Source organism: Prenolepis imparis, unplaced genomic scaffold (assembly GCF_030444845.1).
Source record: "Prenolepis imparis isolate NDT839.2.m4 unplaced genomic scaffold, iyPreImpa1.0 SCAF_14, whole genome shotgun sequence".
Lineage (NCBI taxonomy): Eukaryota > Metazoa > Arthropoda > Insecta > Hymenoptera > Formicidae > Prenolepis > Prenolepis imparis.
The window spans coordinates 3,161,807-3,179,815 of record NW_028141172.1 but is presented as its reverse complement, the minus strand read 5'-3'; the positions used below and the strand labels follow the sequence as shown (position 1 = coordinate 3,179,815).

The window sequence follows — 18,009 nt, the reverse complement described above, 5'->3', positions numbered from 1 at the left end:
TATATGTATAAGTATGTATATACTATATAGGTACAATTACAAAAAAGTGTATTCAATAGGTTTTTTTATTACACATTTTCCGCGCTCTAAACCCGCTCTAGCAATATAAAAGCGGCTCGCAATTTTATATCCATCGTAAAAGAACCGGCATTTATTAAAGCAAAAATCGTGCGGCCGCTAATGTAGGGTAAAACACGTCTAGAACGCGGATGTTTAATTCAATCGCTAGAGTTTTTTTTTACACGCATTCACATACATACACACTCGTTTTTAAATAATATTAATAATTGAGAAAAAAAATACTTAATAGCAAAAGTATAAGTATGGCGATAACAAGTAAATGCGGAGGCTCAATACGTGGCCCTCATTTAAGGAAACAGATTACACAATTGAACGAAAGCGGAGATCTTAATCTTGAAGAAAACGTTAGTGTGTACCGGGTATCTCAGAGAGACGCAATTTAAATTATTATTGAAATTGTAATAATAATTTAATTATTTTAATAGAAAACATTTGAAATTAATAAAAATTTTAATAACCATTTTTTTTTAATTAAAAAGGTTTATCAAAAATTGACAATTATTAATTATTTCAAATAATTCATTAATATAATTAAGTATAAATTATTTCTTTAAATTAATTTATTACAAGATTAATGCTACTCTCTTATTATGAATTATTTGAAACAATTTTTTTTAGTCATCTCAAGAATATTATTTCATATGTGTAATTTTAATTTCAATTATAGACTGCCTGAAATTATTTTAAAAGAACTAAAGAGTTTATGTTAGAAAAAGCACAATATTTAAAAAACTTGCTTACACATAATTCTTTCATAGATGTGATAAGAATGCATAGCTCTCTAGATGACATCCTATGTGAAATGGACGGCGTCATTTCTTCATTCGAATTTCAAATTCGATCTCCAATATAATCTCTCAATAAATAAATTTTGATAGGATATTCCTTTATTTACCTCTTTCGAGATACCCTGTACACCTAGCGTCGAGAAAATCCGCATTGTATATCCTCCTACCGAGCGTCTCTAATTGATATTGAACGCGTCTACAATTCACTCTCTAGCTATTTTTTTCGCGCGGCTTTTTCCGCTTTTCGTCGCATTCGCTCGATTTCCTTACGCTCCTTGCGCTCGCGATCGGCCTGGGCCCTCAGTTCCTTCAGCTTGCGCTTCAGATGCGCCTTAGCTTCGTTTTGAACCCCTAGGTTTTTCAATTCCCTGGATTCCATACGCAGCAGGCTACTCCCGTTGACGCCGTTATCAAAAAATGTCGGCGAATAGTGTTCTAAACCGATGCCCGTAAGCCACTGGCAAACCTATAAAAAAATTTTTCTTTTATAATCATTTATTATGACAACGAGAGATGAAAAAGGAAAGAAAATGACATTATATTAAATTATTAAGAAAACTTTTCAGCACAAAATTTCTGTTTTTTAGATATTTAAAATTATATAAAATTAAAATTAAATTAATTAAAATTAATTAAAATTATTTAAAATTATTTGTATATAAGCGTGTAAAAATGAAGTCTCTTCTCAAAATTATCGTTCTCTAAGAAGTCAATCGAATATATACTCACTTGCTCTTTGGACCAATCCGTGACTGGTGCGTTCTGCCAGAAGTGAGATTTTTTGTCACCTAAACCAAAGTCGCTTAGGTGAGCGGGCAACCAAACTGTGCTCGAATCTATATTGATAACGCATGCATGATGGAAAAATAAATAAAATGTAGCAAGATCTTATTATGCTATTAGTAATCCCTATCGGCAATTAATTCTCCTCCGATGTTTGCATCTTTTTTCATATAACTTAATAACTGTTTCATTATTTTTTTTCATTAAATATCTTAAATAAACATTAATTCTTATAAAAAAAAAAAAAAAAGAAAACATCTTGAAACAAAAAAGTCGTGCATTGTTAAGATTGTTAAGCGAGTAAAGCGAGATTATATTTTTCAATAAAGCATATACTGATAGCGCTTTGAAAGGAAGCGAATTGAAAGAAACTGATAGAAATTCATTCTCAATTTGAACTTAAATTTTTTGAATTTAATGTGCAGGGGCAAATTAAAAGAAATTGGCGGAAATTTATTCCTTTAGAGATATTCTTTAAATTTTAATTTAATACTCTTCAACTCCTAAGAAAGAAAATAATCAAAATACATATGCAGGAACTACATTAATATGTAAAATGTCCAAAGTACCTGCGAGACTACCGGCTTTTGAAGCACTAGGATCAACACCGGGAGGACTAATGGAACCGCCGGAGGACAAGCTTGAAGGAGAACTTCCTGGATGGTGCCAAGGTGCACCTCCGCTACCGATTAAGTTTGACGGGGAGATCGATACCTTTTTCACTGTAAAAATAATTAATTTAATTACGATAAAATCGTACTCTGTTATAATTAACTAAATAACTTAAATCTCAATTTGTTTTCTCTTACCTCGCTGATTAGCCTCGTTAACAGCTTGTCGTATCTCTTCCACAAGATGATGCGTAACCATCGTTGGATCGTTATGAGGATTGTTGAGATCACTGAAGTCTCCGGAGCTCTCTCGCGAGGAGTCATTTCCGCCAAGTCGCTTCTCTCTCTCGGCTAAAACCTGCCTTAGCTGTTCCGCCAGTGATGCAGGAGGTCCAGTTAAAGCTATCGAGAGAAATTTATTTTTCAACGTATTGAAGGAATATAAAAATTAGAAGTAAATTTGATAACTTGTTTGGTTACATCACAATTTTGGATGCATAAAAAACTTGTATATTCTTTTTTTTATACAATCGATAATAAATCAATGTATTAAAGCAAACATATACTTGACGTACTTTTCTGCGATTGTGGCCAGCTCTGTTCAGTCATTGCCCTGACTTGCGAGCTAATTGTACTGTGCTGCCGGATCATAGTAGCATGTATAGGATCCATGTGTGATTTGCCTTTGAGCGAACTGATAGACGAAGTGCTGGAGTAAGAGCTCAAATTGGATTGTTTAGTAAAGTCATTGGGCGATCTGCTGCTGTTGTCCTGCGAGGTGAGTTTCGAAGAGGAATCGTCATCCGTATTATCGCCCGACTCGTCCAAACCGTAATCCTAAAATCAAAGTTTACTTATTAATCATACAGCTTCATCATTTAATTACTTATAAAGCGATCGTTATTTTTTAATTTTTAAAAATTGCATTCCATTTTTGGAAGCACATTAAGCATATTATATTATATATTATAACATTTACAACTATTATATATTATATATATATATATATTATAATATATAATATATATAATTAATATATTATATATTATATTATATTATAATATTTATATTATATTATAATGGATTAATACAAAAGAGATTGATAACGTACGGAGCTGCTATTGCTAAGACCTCCGGATCGTTGCTTGGGCAATTGACGATTCGCCAGACCGCCCCGGCTAGCCAGCTCCGCCTTGCTCTTTCCGGCAGAATTGTCCAGGAGACGATGGGCTGGTACGGCGCGATCTAGTTCCTCCTTCACCGGTATCGGCAGAGGCAGCTTCCTCTCCACAGTCGCGGTCTTATCGCCGTCATCCGGACTACTGAGATCAGAGGTCTCCGTGTCTGAGAGTTGACAGCTGGTCGACGAAGGTGGTGGTAGTATTTGTCGGCGAGAGAGCTGCGGCGTCACTATCTTGGCAGTCGTGTTGTCATATGGTAACCTAACTGGCAGACCGAATCGTCTCTGCGTCTCCGTCAACTCCACCTCCAGCGTGATCACCTGGAAATAAGTGTTTTCTCTTTCAAAAACGGCCTATTATCCGAAATTCCTTGAAATCATAAATAATAGCAGTAGTCACTATGAAAGTCGATTTCTTTAGCATCCTACGTACTCTGTCTTTGAGGCTCTTCACCAACGCATTGTACTCCGTGTCTTTCTCCTGCAACAGTTGCTGATAAAACTCGTCCCTGGCCGCAATGTCCGTTCGTAGCTCTCTGGCGGCCCGTCTCGCCCTGGCGTACTTTTGCTGCAACGCCGCGTTCTGCGCCGTCGCCTGCGACAACATCTCCCTGGCCGTCGACAGGTCCAGGCGGGCAGTACCTAACGCCCTTTCAGACTCGTGAAGACGCAATCCGGATTCCCGTAGCTTGGCCGCGTATTCCTCACTGCCCGCTCCGTTATTTTCCAGTTCCACCAGCTGTTCAGGAAATAATACAAATTATAACAATTACAAAGATTATATAAGAGAGATATAATAGTAGATATAATATTTAAGAAAATATATTTTTTATTTCGCTTCAGCGACTTTTCGGACCTATATTTTTCTCGCCTATTTTTCCATTGTAAGTACGAGTTTAATTGATAATTAATCAAATGGAACTCAGTGATCTCAAACCAAGAGATACTGTTCCGAAAAATTAGAAATTAATTTTCGCGCTTGGCTCTAGTTGCCGACATCTAGAACATCAGATCACATTTATTTATTTATTATTTAATAATATTTAAGATTTAATATTTAAGATATATTATTTAATTGTAAGATAAAATATTTAAGTAAATATGATATAAAATACAACAAGAAATAAAACAATTATATAAAATGTGGCGATAAAATGACAAATATATTATATCGAAGAGAGAAGGAAAATTATTGTTATTTAATCCATCTGATAAGAGGGAAAGGAGACAGAAGATACATATATGCATGACAAATATGTCATCGGAAAGATCCCTAATGATCTTGTCACTGTTATTATTTTAGCCATAAGCTCATAGATTCAACCAGTAACGCAATCTATAAGTTATAAATATTATACATTAAATATTTCATGCATTTTGATATAGTGAGACTGTAAGCAATAAGAAGAGCAAGACAAAGATTAAAATGAATAAATAAATAAATAAAAATAAAAAAAACAATATAAAGGAAAGCGTGCTAAAGCATAAGTACAAATGCAATATGCACACGAATATCTTCGAATATATCTTCTATTTTTCTAGGAAAGATAGATTTTATTAATTTTCTTACATTAATATAAATCTTCTGGTTAATTCGCAAGCGATTGCATGTGTAGTATGAGTTAATACTAGTTCGATTATAATTTTCTCTTCCTTTTAATTATTTAAATAACAATTAATTACAATAGTACGTTACCTTTGCTTTGAGCTTTTCAACTTCTTCGTCCGCTATTGCAAGTTTATACTGACTCTGCAAGCAACCAACGAGACACATAGCAAAAAAACAAAAACAAAGAAAATCAATGATACACACCGTGCGATTGCAGTAAATTTACATATGTGACACACACGCGCTCTTCATTTACATACACACAGAAGAATGTACAAAAAAATGCACTATAATGTATCATGGAAGTACAATTGCTGAAAACTATATTAATAACTATTTACAAAAAATAATATTAACGAACACTACTACACACATATACGTATATATAAATAGATAAAGCATCTTGCTGAATAAATTTGTAAGATAATTTGTGAATAAAAGAAAAAAAAAGGTACATTTTCTGTGATTGATAAAAGTATAAAACGTAAGCGATGATCAAACGATGAGATACCTCTTGCAAGAGCAATCTCAGACTGTCTACGTCGCTTTGCATAGTGGCAGTGTGTTGTGGTAGAGATGAGCTGAGTATCGGAGATCGGCTGCGACTAGAGGGTGACAGGTAGTTTTCGATGGGGCTCTGAGCCGGTTCCCCTTCCGAGCAGGAGGACATCGCCGGCGAGCCGGGGATCCCGCTTATCCCGCTGCCGATGGAGATATCTTCGCTGCCTCGTTGACCGTCCGGAGAAGCATCGGAGAAGTTGAGTTTCCTGTTTCACAATAAATGGCAATGAATGATCCCTCCCTTTTAATTGGCTGGTTAAAGGATAATTCGCGTAGAATTTATTTGTAGGATTTATAAGTAATCTCTTTCTAAGACAAACCGAAGAAGAAATATCTGTTTGTGATGTCGGTTCTAGATCTTTGTTGGTTTTGTGATTTTAATTTTAATTTAATTTTAATTTTAATCAATTTTGACACTAATTATGACGTTGACGTTGATTTTAGATTTTAATTTTCAATTTTGAATTTTTGTTATGTTTCATGAGTCCCTGATTATGATTTAGTTTGATGTTCTGGAGTGAAATGTTTAAAAGTTAAACATTTAATTTTTTAAGTGCAATTTGTTGGTTTTTAATTAGATTCAAAGATCTGATATATTTTCAGTGTTTATATTTAGTGTTATTCTATTTTATTTTTATTGCTAGTGTCATTATATATGATAACTAAATCTAAAGTTCGTGTTTTGTTTTGTTTATTTTTTGATAACTTTAATTATAGTTATAAGTTGAATTTATAATTCATAATTTAAATGTAGGATGTTATATTTAATTTAATTTTAATTTAAATATAATCAATTATGTAATTAATTATTAGATGTAAGATATACGCATACAAATTAAAACAAATGTAATAACTGAAAGCCATTCAAAGACAAGGAATAAAATAATAAATAAAAGTACTCTCTTTCTAGTTCTTTCTATCACTTTCATCCTTCTTCCCTTCCTTCTCACTTCTCTCTCTTTCTCTTTTCTTTATACACGAATAAATTACAATTTTATATGGATTTATATTAACCTGTTGGCAGCATTTGCCAGCTCTCTTTCCTTGTCCGCCTGGAGACTCTGCCTGATCAGCATCGCCACTTCCGAATTCTTGGGATCCCTCTCCCTGCCAATGACGAATCGCACGAGACCGGAAGTGTTCCTCAGCACACTGGCGGCGTAAGCCTGCGTCACACCAACCAGACTCTTGCCGTCGACCTCGACGATCTGGTCGTTCACCTGGATTCGTCCTTCGCGCGCAGCCGCACCCTTCTCCGTGATAGTCTTCACGAAAATGCCCAGCTTTTCCAGACCCGCGTCCGCGCCGACTCCCATCCCGATTATGCTGAGACCCAGGCCCTCCGGGCCCTTCATCAACTCGACTGGGAACACCTAAATTTTTTTTTTTTTAATTAGTACCAGCGCAAGAATTTCTTAAATTAAAGTGTGCTTAATCTAAAAGAAGTAAAGCTCGCTGGTTCCCTCAGCACTCCAAGATGCCTCGAGCTCTCATTGGAGTGGCCAAAGAAGTGTCGTCACAAAATTTTAGCGAGCAAGGATAGATCGTCATCATCGGGAACGCAGCGACAAAATAACTTTCAAAGATTCGTGATAAATAATTGACACTAAAAATTTACTTAGGATCGTCTCTCCTAGAGTTCTTTATTAGTCGCTATTATTGTTTTCCAGTAAAAAGATTTGCAGCGTTACCTCCATCTTCTCAACACGTTTCTCCAGCTCGTACTCGGCGCTGGCTGCGACAGGATCAACGTCCTCGTTGCGACGATCGTATTCGTTGACCGAGTGCGTGGAGTAAACGCGCATGGGACCGGTGTCGAAAGACACCTTAGAGGTCTTCTTCACAGGCACGGTGGTTGGATAATCTTCGTCGTCCTCGTCGGATTCCGGAATCCCCGCGACTTCCATCCAGAAGTGGCCATCCTCGAAATAGTGCACGCCATTTTCCACGAGTATCTGGTCAATTGAAACATTTAAGTTAATGTCAAGTTCAATCATCACCAAGAGAATCATCGAATAATATATATTTTCTATTAATTAAAAGAAATATTATTTTTTTGCAAGAGATGATATAGATGAAATTTCTAATAAAAAAAACTAATGTTTTTTAAAAATATTTTTTTTTATTAATTTGTTCCCTAATTTTTTTATTGCTATTTTTTGTGATTTAGTCTAGTTAAAAAATATATATAGCATTGTATTATATATTGTATTATATATTATATATTATATATTATATGTATATTATAGTATATTATAGTATATAATATATATAATATATACATATATAATATATAACATGTAATATATATAATATATAATATATATTACTATTTTTCCTGCAGTCGGAATGTATTCGTCCTGATGCTCGGTTTCGGTGTCGTCATTAGCTTCTTGGGTGTCGTTCAAACTGCTGACGGAACCTAGGAGTCCGCTCTCACTTCCAGTCACAGATCCTATTTGGCTCTCCGTCAACGAGTCGATCGTCAGGTCACTGCGGGATCTGTGGGACAGGCTGAAACAGAGATAACAATAACATCAGCAACGATACCGAAATCAGAATCTTAAATCAAAGAGAATTTTATCAACAATTCTAAAAGTTCAAAAAAAGGTAGGGTCCAAGATTATCCAAGAATTAAGAAAGAGCATCAAATATTCAGGATTATAAAAATTCTAGGAGTACAAATGGAGGATATCTGTCGCGAAAAATCTCTCTGAAAAATATTGATAAGTGGAAATGAAAAGATGCAAAAGGGGAGGAGAGACGCGCAAAACAAGAGGACATGAAAAAAAATAAGCTCGTTCACCTATAATCATGAGTGGCGCTATTGATAAGACTGGAATCAGGAGCAGACAGGACATCGGACAGCCAATCGGGCGTGTTATCCTGTTGGTCGTCCCTGCTATCCTGTCCTTCCTTATTATTCTTGTCATTAGAAATCCCGTCATCACCTGCCGCGCCATCGACACCGCTGGGAGACAGCAGCCTCGCTATCTCCTGCGCCTCCTCATCCGATAGCAATGCCGAACCTTGTCTAATTTGTACGTTCACTTTGTCATTCAACTTTGCTTTTACGAACCAACAATCAGCGTCGTCGTTGACAACTGAATGAATCAATTTCGCGATTAAACTCGACAGGGGCAGCTACGTCATGATTTGGAAGAAAGTCTTCGAAGATTATTTTCTTTTCATGCTTTGATATTTATTTACATATCTTTGATTCTACTTCGGGGTTATCTTCTTAGCACACAAATAATATTTTTATATTTTTATATTAAAATATTTTAATATTTTTTTATGAGAAGATAACTGAAGAATATTTTGATATATGAATTTCTTTTCTAATCTTGTAAACATTATAAAATGACATATCTGCTTCTGTGGTCCAATTACAAAATTGCAAATTGCAATGTACTCACCTAATCTTTTTCTCTAAGATTCTGCATAGGCCAGGGCGATCAGGAGATTTGCATTTAAATAAATACGAACGTATTAGAATCGAAATAAAAAGAAATAAGATCATTAATATTAAGCTTTAAATCAAAAGTTACAAATATCAAATTACCAAGCTGCAGCACCAAAGAAATATTGATTATATATATAAATAATATACATATATATATCATCAAATATTTTTATAAATAACTGATATTTAATGCATTAATATAATCAATGAAATAAAATATTCTAAAAATAGCTACACGCATCTCTAAAATTTTTATCGTTGAAATTCTTATTGTTTATATAATTTCAAACGCATTCTAACACACCAAAGATTAAAAATTCCTTTTCTCACTCGCATAATAAAATATACTCACCGAGAGCTCAGCAGATTCTCAGCTTCATCCGGAGTCATAGTGTCCGGCGTCACAGGAGTGATATGATTAATACCGGTCTTCGTGGAGGGAGTCTCCGTGATTTTGGGAGAATTATTTAGCATTTCCACGCACTCGAGATTGGTAACAGTTTTAGTGTCACTGGAATCACTGTCCTCGATCTGGCTGCTCTCCGACGCCGAATGCTCGAGGGATTTTCTGCTCGAGGAATGTTTTTGCTGCGAAAGCATATTAGTAGCTGCCGGCGGTGAGTCCTGATTATTATAGTTCTCCGATAATCTGAGCTTCGCCAGCTCGGCCTTCTGCTTCTCCTGCTCCCACGTTGTCTGGATTTGCTCCGTTGCAGTCTCCGTTTTCCTGTTCAACACGTTGTTCACCGCCGCGGTGATGCATTCCTTCCTGTTGCTGATGTCAGAATTTGCCAGCTCCGTCGTGTATTTCTTCTCTTCGTCATTGCTCTCCTTCGCGATAGATCCGAAATTGTTCATCTCCTGGCCGCGATTGGTCCCTCGGTCTACGCTATCAATCTTGCTTTCCGCCTCGACGAAGCTGGAACGCTTGCCAGAGACCTCCTCCCTGTTCTTCGCGATCTTCTCCCTCACGCTGATCTTGATCTGATCGTTTTTCGCATTCGAGACAGTCTTCTGACATATTCCATCGCCGCTGGGCTTCGCCTTAGCATCCGGCAACGCTTCCCCTGACGTAGAATTGATCTTTATTGCCTCTGTAGTACCTATACTGTCTATATTCTTGGTTTCCGCGCTTGATTTAGTTTGTATTTTGCATTCAGCGTTACTCTGCGAAACGGTATCTTCACTCTGCAGCTGCTTTGTGGCGTACGGAGAAGGAATAGGAATATCTTTGTGCTCCAGCGGAGGATATTCCTGGTCAGAACTGATCACAGAGGGCGGTCGTGGACCTAGACCAGCAGCCTGAAGATCAAGACGCACGTGAGAACGTCGAATCACTGTAGTTGTGTCTGTTTCGTTAAACTGAAACTGGTCCTTTTCAGAGAAGCTTTCCATGTCCGAGATACAGCCTTGATACGTAGCTGGTTTCTCCTGATCCTCTGTCTCCAAGTCATAGCTATTGCGACCTAGATTTGAGAAATTGATAATATTAAAAATACTGGAGAATTAACTTTTATTATATACTATAAAATATATTAAAGTACCTCCACAATCGATGCAAAGCAATCGTAGACACATAATTTTTTGTTTTTGAAGTATGAATTATAAGTAGAGCTTCAATAGATTTCATGTATAAATATTGTATTATAGTCTTGTATATTTTTGCAATTACAGCATATTAGCCACTAGCACAGAGTATAATTTCCATCTTAATTAATTAAATTGTGACAAACTTGATAGAGTCTTATATTAAAAGAGAGATGTAGATTATTTAATATTATTTAATACACAATCCTATTCAATTTTATTTCAAGTTATTTAAATAAATGATTAATCTGTATTTATATTGAAGTAATAAATAGTATTCAGATTATTGTAAAACTTTTGTTCTATATTTATATATTGTTTCTACAGAAAAATGTATATTTACATTTTAATATTTCATTCTCTATTTAAGTTAATTTACTATAGAGAAAAGCACTCAATATAAAAACTCTTTAGTTTTTTCTCTTATAATATATTGTTCACTTCTCATTTTATTTCTTCAATTTATACACAATTTCTTTATTTTTTTTATTAATTTACTAATTTATTAAAGAAATATATATATATTATATACAGAATTTAGAATTAAAAAACTCTATATGTGTACACATAAACATACTCCTCACTCTTCCAAAAAATATAAACATATTTAAAACTTTCTTATATATATTTTTTGTCAACAAACTAATATTTTCTATTTTCAGAAATTTGTATTGTGTGTTCATATATCAAGGTATTTTACAAACTTGCTGTTTATAAAATGCATTATAACTCATTCTACTGTCATTACAGTGATCAAAAATTTGTTTGGAGCACAACATTGATGATTTCGAAATTCCAAAATTCTGCGAAAAAGTCCCAGAGACACTTTTGCAAAGTAAACGCGACGAGGCACGAACGTTTGGCCGCTGGACAAGCTACACAGTGATTTCTATAAATAATACCGTGGCACACCGGTAGGAGAAGGCGACAGAACGGAAGAGAGGGAGAAAAGGAGGGGAAGAAGGGGACCTGCGTCTGATACTTTTACTTTTTGGCATTTTGGCCCACTGCCATCTCAGCCCACGACATCATTTGGCTTTGCCATGCTTCGCAAAAATGCGGGGATTTAGTTTTAAAACAAATTATCTATCACATACAATAATATATAATATGAGAGATGTAATATATAATATATAATATAATATATATTATATATAATATATATTAATTTTATATATACATATATATATAAAATTAAAATCATTAATTTGATTAATTAATTTATCGATTAATGAAATTAATTAATCAATTTATAACATTAATAATAAAAATACATTAAGAATCATAATAATAATTAGAATAAAATTTGTCAACCCCGAAATATTTCTTATAACTTTTCTTTTATATATATGATGAAGCTGTAATTTAAATTACCTGTCTGATGCTTCTCCGACATTTCCTTCTCCGCCTTCTCCTCCTTACTATCCTTAGAGGGCGAGCTAGGCGAGCTCATGCTGGACGAAGCGCTGTCCGTGCCTACGGAGGGTAGACCTAGTTCGGACTCTGGAGAGCGTATCAGTTCGACCTTTTTATCGTCCACCACGATGTCTTTCCTCTTTGCATTAGCGCTCGGTCTGGCCCAATCGGGTCTTGGATCCGGCCTGTTAACATCGCTGCGCAACTCTGGCTCCTCCTTCGACGAGATTTTCGGATCTCTCACATCTACGGTTCTCTTTAAAATCTCATCGTTCTTCGCCAGCCACTCGTTTCTCCACTCAGAAGTCTTCGCCGGCGAGTGAATCGGACTCGGAGGACAATTAAAATATTCCGGCGCCTCCAGCAGATCGCTTTCCCTCCTTACTAAGACGTTATCCGTCGAAACGCTTCGAGTTGGACTAGAAACCTCGTAATGCAATACTGTTGATGTCTTTGTTTGCTCGGAAGAGTCGTTATTTAATTCATTTGTAACGGCAGTTTTAGATTCTGCAGCATTCTCTGCAATTGTCGAGCATTTTATAACTTCTTTTAATCCTTCAGTCTTCTCTCTTGAATCCTCTATTGGCTTAGAAATCGTACTTCTGAATACTGGTGCTCCGTCCGCGGGTACGGAATTCTTCGAAGTTTCTCTCGAGCTTTCCGTCGACTTCGAAATTGCATTCTTACCTCCTTCCACAACTGGCGAGCCTTTTGAACTCGATACAACGGGCTTGGAAATCTCCTTGGCATCCTCCGTTGGCCTAACAACTACAGTTTTGCTACCCGGAACTGCATCTACAGATGCTGAGCTTTTTAAGTTCTGCAAAGTGATCTTAGAGATGTCCTTGGCGCTTTCTATAGATTTGGAAGTCACAATTTTACTCCCTGAAATTGTCTCCGGAGTCGCTGAGCTCTTCTGACTTGCACCGACCTTGGAAGCTTCCTTTTCCGCCAATCTCAAAGCTGCCTTCGTATTCTTCTGCACAACGGCATACTCCGGCAACGCGGAATCTTGAGTCTTACCAACGTCTTGACTCTCCTTCGCACTGTCCTGGTGCTTCTTCGTCTTCTGAACAACGGCATACTCGGGAATGCTCGGCGAGATGTCGTCGAACCTCTCCACCGTCGCGTATTCCGGGCTCTCCAACAGCTCGGACGGGTTGATACCGGCGATACTAGCCGGTCGTTCTCTCCTACCGATCGCGGACGAGTTTCGAACAGGCGGAGGTGGCGGTGGGGGCGAACGTGCCGAGCAGAAGCTCGCCGACCTGGTAGCCGGATTGGTGGAGTCGTTGACGCCTGTCGCGCTCACTGCCGAGCTCTGACAGGTGTCGACGGACGCCGACTGCTGAATCTGAGCGTTCTGCGAGTTCAGGGACGTCTGGACCAGCGAGCGATTCGGATCGGAATTGTAGCGACTCGGTCTGGTTTTGGAGAAGTGGCTGGTCCAGTTTCTCTGCTTCTCGATCAGCTCCTTCGAGTTCGGCCGACGTTCCGGTTTCTCCGGCCGTTCCGGACGATCGTTCTCCTTGCCTAACGTCCGCTCGACCTTACTCGCGGCGCCGGGACGCCGCTCCGGGGCGCAGTGGCCGTTCTCGAAATGCCGTTCCGCGTTCAAAGCTGGTACGCTGGCGCTCCACGTGCTCAGATGCTCGCGACTGCCCGGCGGAGAGGGTGAACGAGGTCGGGGTGAACTCGTAGGAGAGGTGCACCCGGAACCCGAGTTCGCGGAGCTCGAACGGGACCGGAGACCGTGCAAGTTGTTAGGCTTAGTGACCCGGTCGACCCTATTGATCAAAAACGAAAAATTAATTATGAGAAAAATTAATAATAGGACATAATATAAAAATATATAATAAAATAATGTAATAAATAATGTAATAAAATAATATAATAAAATAATGTAATAAAAATTAATGAGAGAAAAAGAGAATAATTTGAGAAATGGATTCATGTGATTATAAATTGATAAAGTCGACAACTTCTGATAAAAAAATCAAATTTAAAAAATATAGAAACGATATTAATATATAATTCAAACACTTACGGTCTGTTCGATTTGTTTTCCTCGCCGAGCTTCTCAAAGAGAGCTCGAGCATTATTAAAACGCGCTACATGACTCTCCGTTCTGACCACTGTTACTTGCGTCGGGGATTCTTTCAACGGAACAACTGGCTCCTTAAATCCCTCCGACAGAATATTGTTCGTCCTATGGCTTAGATTATCCAATTGCGGTTTGGACTGGAAGATGTTTGCAATGGCTGACACCTTGGAGCCACCGACACGTTTCTTCTCTTCTATAGCTGCCATGTCTGGCGATAACTTGAGACAAGAAAACAAAATTATATTTCCTATACTTTCAATATTATTTTTCATTATTTTACGTTTATAATTTATTTTTAAAAAATTTATGTAATATAAAATCCTCTTTTCTTAAATAGAATCTTAAGATGTTACTAATAAATTTTGGAAAAGAAATATGTGAATTTATGTATTAAACATATATAAAAAAAATATATTAATATAATAAAGTTAATTATTTTATGATCTGTTAATATTTTTAAAAAATTTTGACCAAACATTTGACCAAATGTCAAATTGACCAAATATTAGTATTTAATGAAATGCTGCATTGATATCTTACCTTGCTAATAATAGATATGCAATTATGTATAGATGCTAATTATTCAAGCGTTTCAGCCCATTGTCATTCATATGTTTTATTGCAGCAACTTCTACAAAAAGAAATAAAATATTAAATATATATTTAATATATTTTAATTAATAATTATTAAAAATGAATGATTAGAAATATCTAGGCAAGTATATACAATTTTTTTGTTTGTATATGTGCGTATGTGTATTTATGCAAACTAATTAATTATAAATTGATCAAATCTAATTTACATTTAACTATTACTTAATAAAATATTCTTTTAATTTTTCTTATTTTAATTTATTTTGTTGTTTAACAAAATAAACAAACTTTTAATTATATCTTTTAGCTATAATTTGCACAATTTAAGTTTAACTTGATTTTAATCAATTAAATGAATCATATTAAATTAATTAAATATCAAATATTACTATAAAGAAATAATTTGTATATGTTCAAAAATAAATTTACGATTGATATTCGCAGTTAAAATCTGTATTTAGATATCATGTCTTTGTGCTATACCATAAAAACACATACTTTCCACTACTAGTCTATAGCTATCACACATTAGCACAGTCAATTGGATTTTCTGACCTTTAGAATTTGAATATCTATCTTTCTTAGAAAATTAATACCACATATATTTCTTCTTCCGAAATTTAACATTTTTTAACATTCTAAAAATAAAATAAAAATAACTTAAAATAACAAAAAAAAATATATAAATAATATACTATAAAAATAGAAACCAAAGAACAATTCAAAATCAAATTTTGTGCAATAACAATGAAAATTATTTTGTATAACAAATTAAATAAGAGATAATAATTTTAGATTAATAAAATTCAATTTTGATACAATAATTGATATAATAATTAAACTTTAATAAATGTAATCAACAAAAATTTAGAAAATAAATTTTGAACCATTATAAATTTACAAGGTATCAGAAAAGAAATATTAATGAAAGCACAAAAATTAAATGATATAGGCATAAGATATATTATAATAAGTAGGTCTGTCTCTCTTGTCTGGGCTTCAACCCTCCTCCCATAACACACCATGCTATTGCAATCAATACTTGAGTGTTGTCCCTATGGTAGACAGGTGTGAAAAGAGTTTTAATTTTGCATCACACATAATTGTTTATATAATGATAGATTGATTTATATATATTATTGAATGATGCTTTATGGAAATCATTGACAGTGCTGTATCCAGATTATATTCTAAGTATTTATGAACATATTTCTTAATATTTGTTGAAAATATACCTATACACACATACACACATATACACAGCTTTCTACGCCTCTGTGAATCATTTAACGTGACAAGTTTAATTTCTTCTTGTGTTTTCTCTTTAATATATATTATCACAACAAGCGATAATGTTTCAGTTATATATATCCCAAATACCTAATCAGTATAAGATAATGATATATTAATTATACTCTAATAATAACTATGAAATGCATACCGATACTTAATGATTTTACTATACACAAAAATGTTATCTTAATTTCCATCCAAAGTGAAATTCAATACTTAATAACTCTGATAACAAATTTTTTCCAATGTTGCTGTTCTAATAAATACATATATATAACATTATATATGTAAAAGTATATAAAATTATAAATTGATAAAATGGCCCAATGTAATCTTCACCAATTTTGACTGTTCACAAAATATTTTGTGAATTGTCACAGAATATCAAATGCAATACTTGCAAATTGTATCACATAGTTTCCAAATCATTTCTAATATATGTTAATAAAGAGACAATAGCATATAAATTAATAAAATATGAATCATAAATAAAATTTTTAATTTTCATGAATTTTGCAAATTCTAATATATAATAATAATACTTTTTTAATCATTCATTAAAGAGCTATATCTTGTGAGTATACATGATTCTATCAATTTCAAATGTAGCAAAATCAAATTATTAACAGAATTAATGATATAATTTTCATATTCATCGATTCTACAACCTGAAAGTAAAACAGCTCTTTCCGATCAGCATCAAACATCAAACTTCCAGATTGTGTTACACGACTCCAATGTCGCTGTGATAAAAATTCCAATAACGTCACAATAAGATAAGGATTTCTTTGAAAATCAAAAATACTGATCTCAAAATTCACCAAATGTACAATTCAATTTCATAAAAAAAAAAAAAAAAAAAACAACAAAACTTTCTAATCCACTCTTCCCTCATCATCAATTACTTGTAAATTACTGCCAAACTTCACACAGCTTCAACTTATGGTGTATAACAAAAAAAAAAAATCAATATACACTGATTCAATCAAACAGCAATTAAACGGCAAACTAAAGTCGCAGCATCTTCGTATTCGCCAATCGCCAGAATTTCATTAAACAAAACACCTTCCCAATCGCCATTACACCCCATAGGCCTCCCCCCTATAGGATGGAAGCGTCGCCTCGTCGGAAGTTCCGCGGGAACGTCGTCGTCGTCTTCGTCGGCAGCGGCTTCGGCGTCATCCGGGTGAACGGTAGCTTTAATAAACACAAAGCGCGTTAAAGCCACGGATCTACTTTCCAACTGACCCGGAAGACGATGTCACCATGTGCGCCCGAGCATCTCTCTTTCTCTCTCTTTCTCTCTCTCTCTCTCTCTCTCCCTTCCTCACACTCTCTCTCTCTCTCTCTCTCTCTCTCTCTCTCTCTCTCTCTCTCTCTCTCTCTCTCTCTCTCTCTCTCTCTCTCTCTCTCTCTCTCTCTCTCCTTAATCGGCACGACTCCGCACGACTCCGCACGATTCCGCACGATCCTTCCTCGAGAGTGCTCGCTTATCTCGCCCTTCCCGAAAGGGCCGCGCCGACGAGAGTTCGGCGAACCGTTGGCAATTTAACGTGTTTAACGAGACGCGATCGCCGTGACCGGCGAGCTAGCGCGACGTCGATGCCCCGAGAATCCTCTCCCCCCATATACAACACGCACACGTTGCATGCACACACACCTGTAATCTATCGAATTGTCGTTTTTCCCGACGCGCCGTTCCGCATCGCGGACACTGCCCGACTGCGTCGACGACTGCGCGAGATGAACCAAGATGGCCGACCGCCATGCTAGTTTCTTCGAAAAAAATCTAGGGATTTTTGGTGAAGAGACCCTAGGGACTTTGTGGAAACATCTAGGAAGTTTTGGTTAAAAGTTTCTAGGGGGGTCCCAGAAAGTCCCTAGGAATTTTTTGCGAAAAGTTCCTAGGGACTTTTTCCCCAGTTTTTCTCTGGTG

At 35.7% G+C, this 18,009-nt stretch overlaps 1 protein-coding gene across 7 annotated transcripts; it reads right to left on the bottom strand.

The window, feature by feature from the left end:
- Nucleotides 1-680: 680 nt before the first annotated feature.
- On the bottom strand, nucleotides 681-17,810 carry Spn (protein phosphatase 1 regulatory subunit spinophilin). 7 transcript variants are annotated; one of them, XM_083053872.1, is made up of 20 exons: nucleotides 17,734-17,802; nucleotides 16,742-17,270; nucleotides 14,727-14,817; nucleotides 14,130-14,404; nucleotides 12,041-13,869; nucleotides 9,432-10,545; nucleotides 9,033-9,053; nucleotides 8,420-8,647; nucleotides 7,944-8,127; nucleotides 7,305-7,568; nucleotides 6,628-6,986; nucleotides 5,564-5,819; nucleotides 5,140-5,193; nucleotides 3,877-4,182; nucleotides 3,375-3,764; nucleotides 2,839-3,100; nucleotides 2,462-2,665; nucleotides 2,222-2,374; nucleotides 1,599-1,705; nucleotides 683-1,335 (listed from the first exon to the last, which is right to left on the bottom strand). In XM_083053872.1, the coding sequence occupies exons 4-20, from the start codon at nucleotides 14,390-14,392 to the stop codon at nucleotides 1,084-1,086; spliced, it is 6,246 nt and encodes a 2,081-aa protein (XP_082909998.1). In that variant the 5' UTR covers nucleotides 14,393-14,404; nucleotides 14,727-14,817; nucleotides 16,742-17,270; nucleotides 17,734-17,802; the 3' UTR covers nucleotides 683-1,083. The 7 variants fall into 7 exon arrangements, with proteins under 7 accessions (XP_082910005.1, XP_082909998.1, XP_082910002.1 ...); XM_083053876.1 differs by lacking the exon at nucleotides 16,742-17,270 and having other exon boundaries at nucleotides 17,734-17,810; XM_083053874.1 differs by having other exon boundaries at nucleotides 17,049-17,802.
- Between the last annotated feature and the right edge of the window lie 199 nt (nucleotides 17,811-18,009).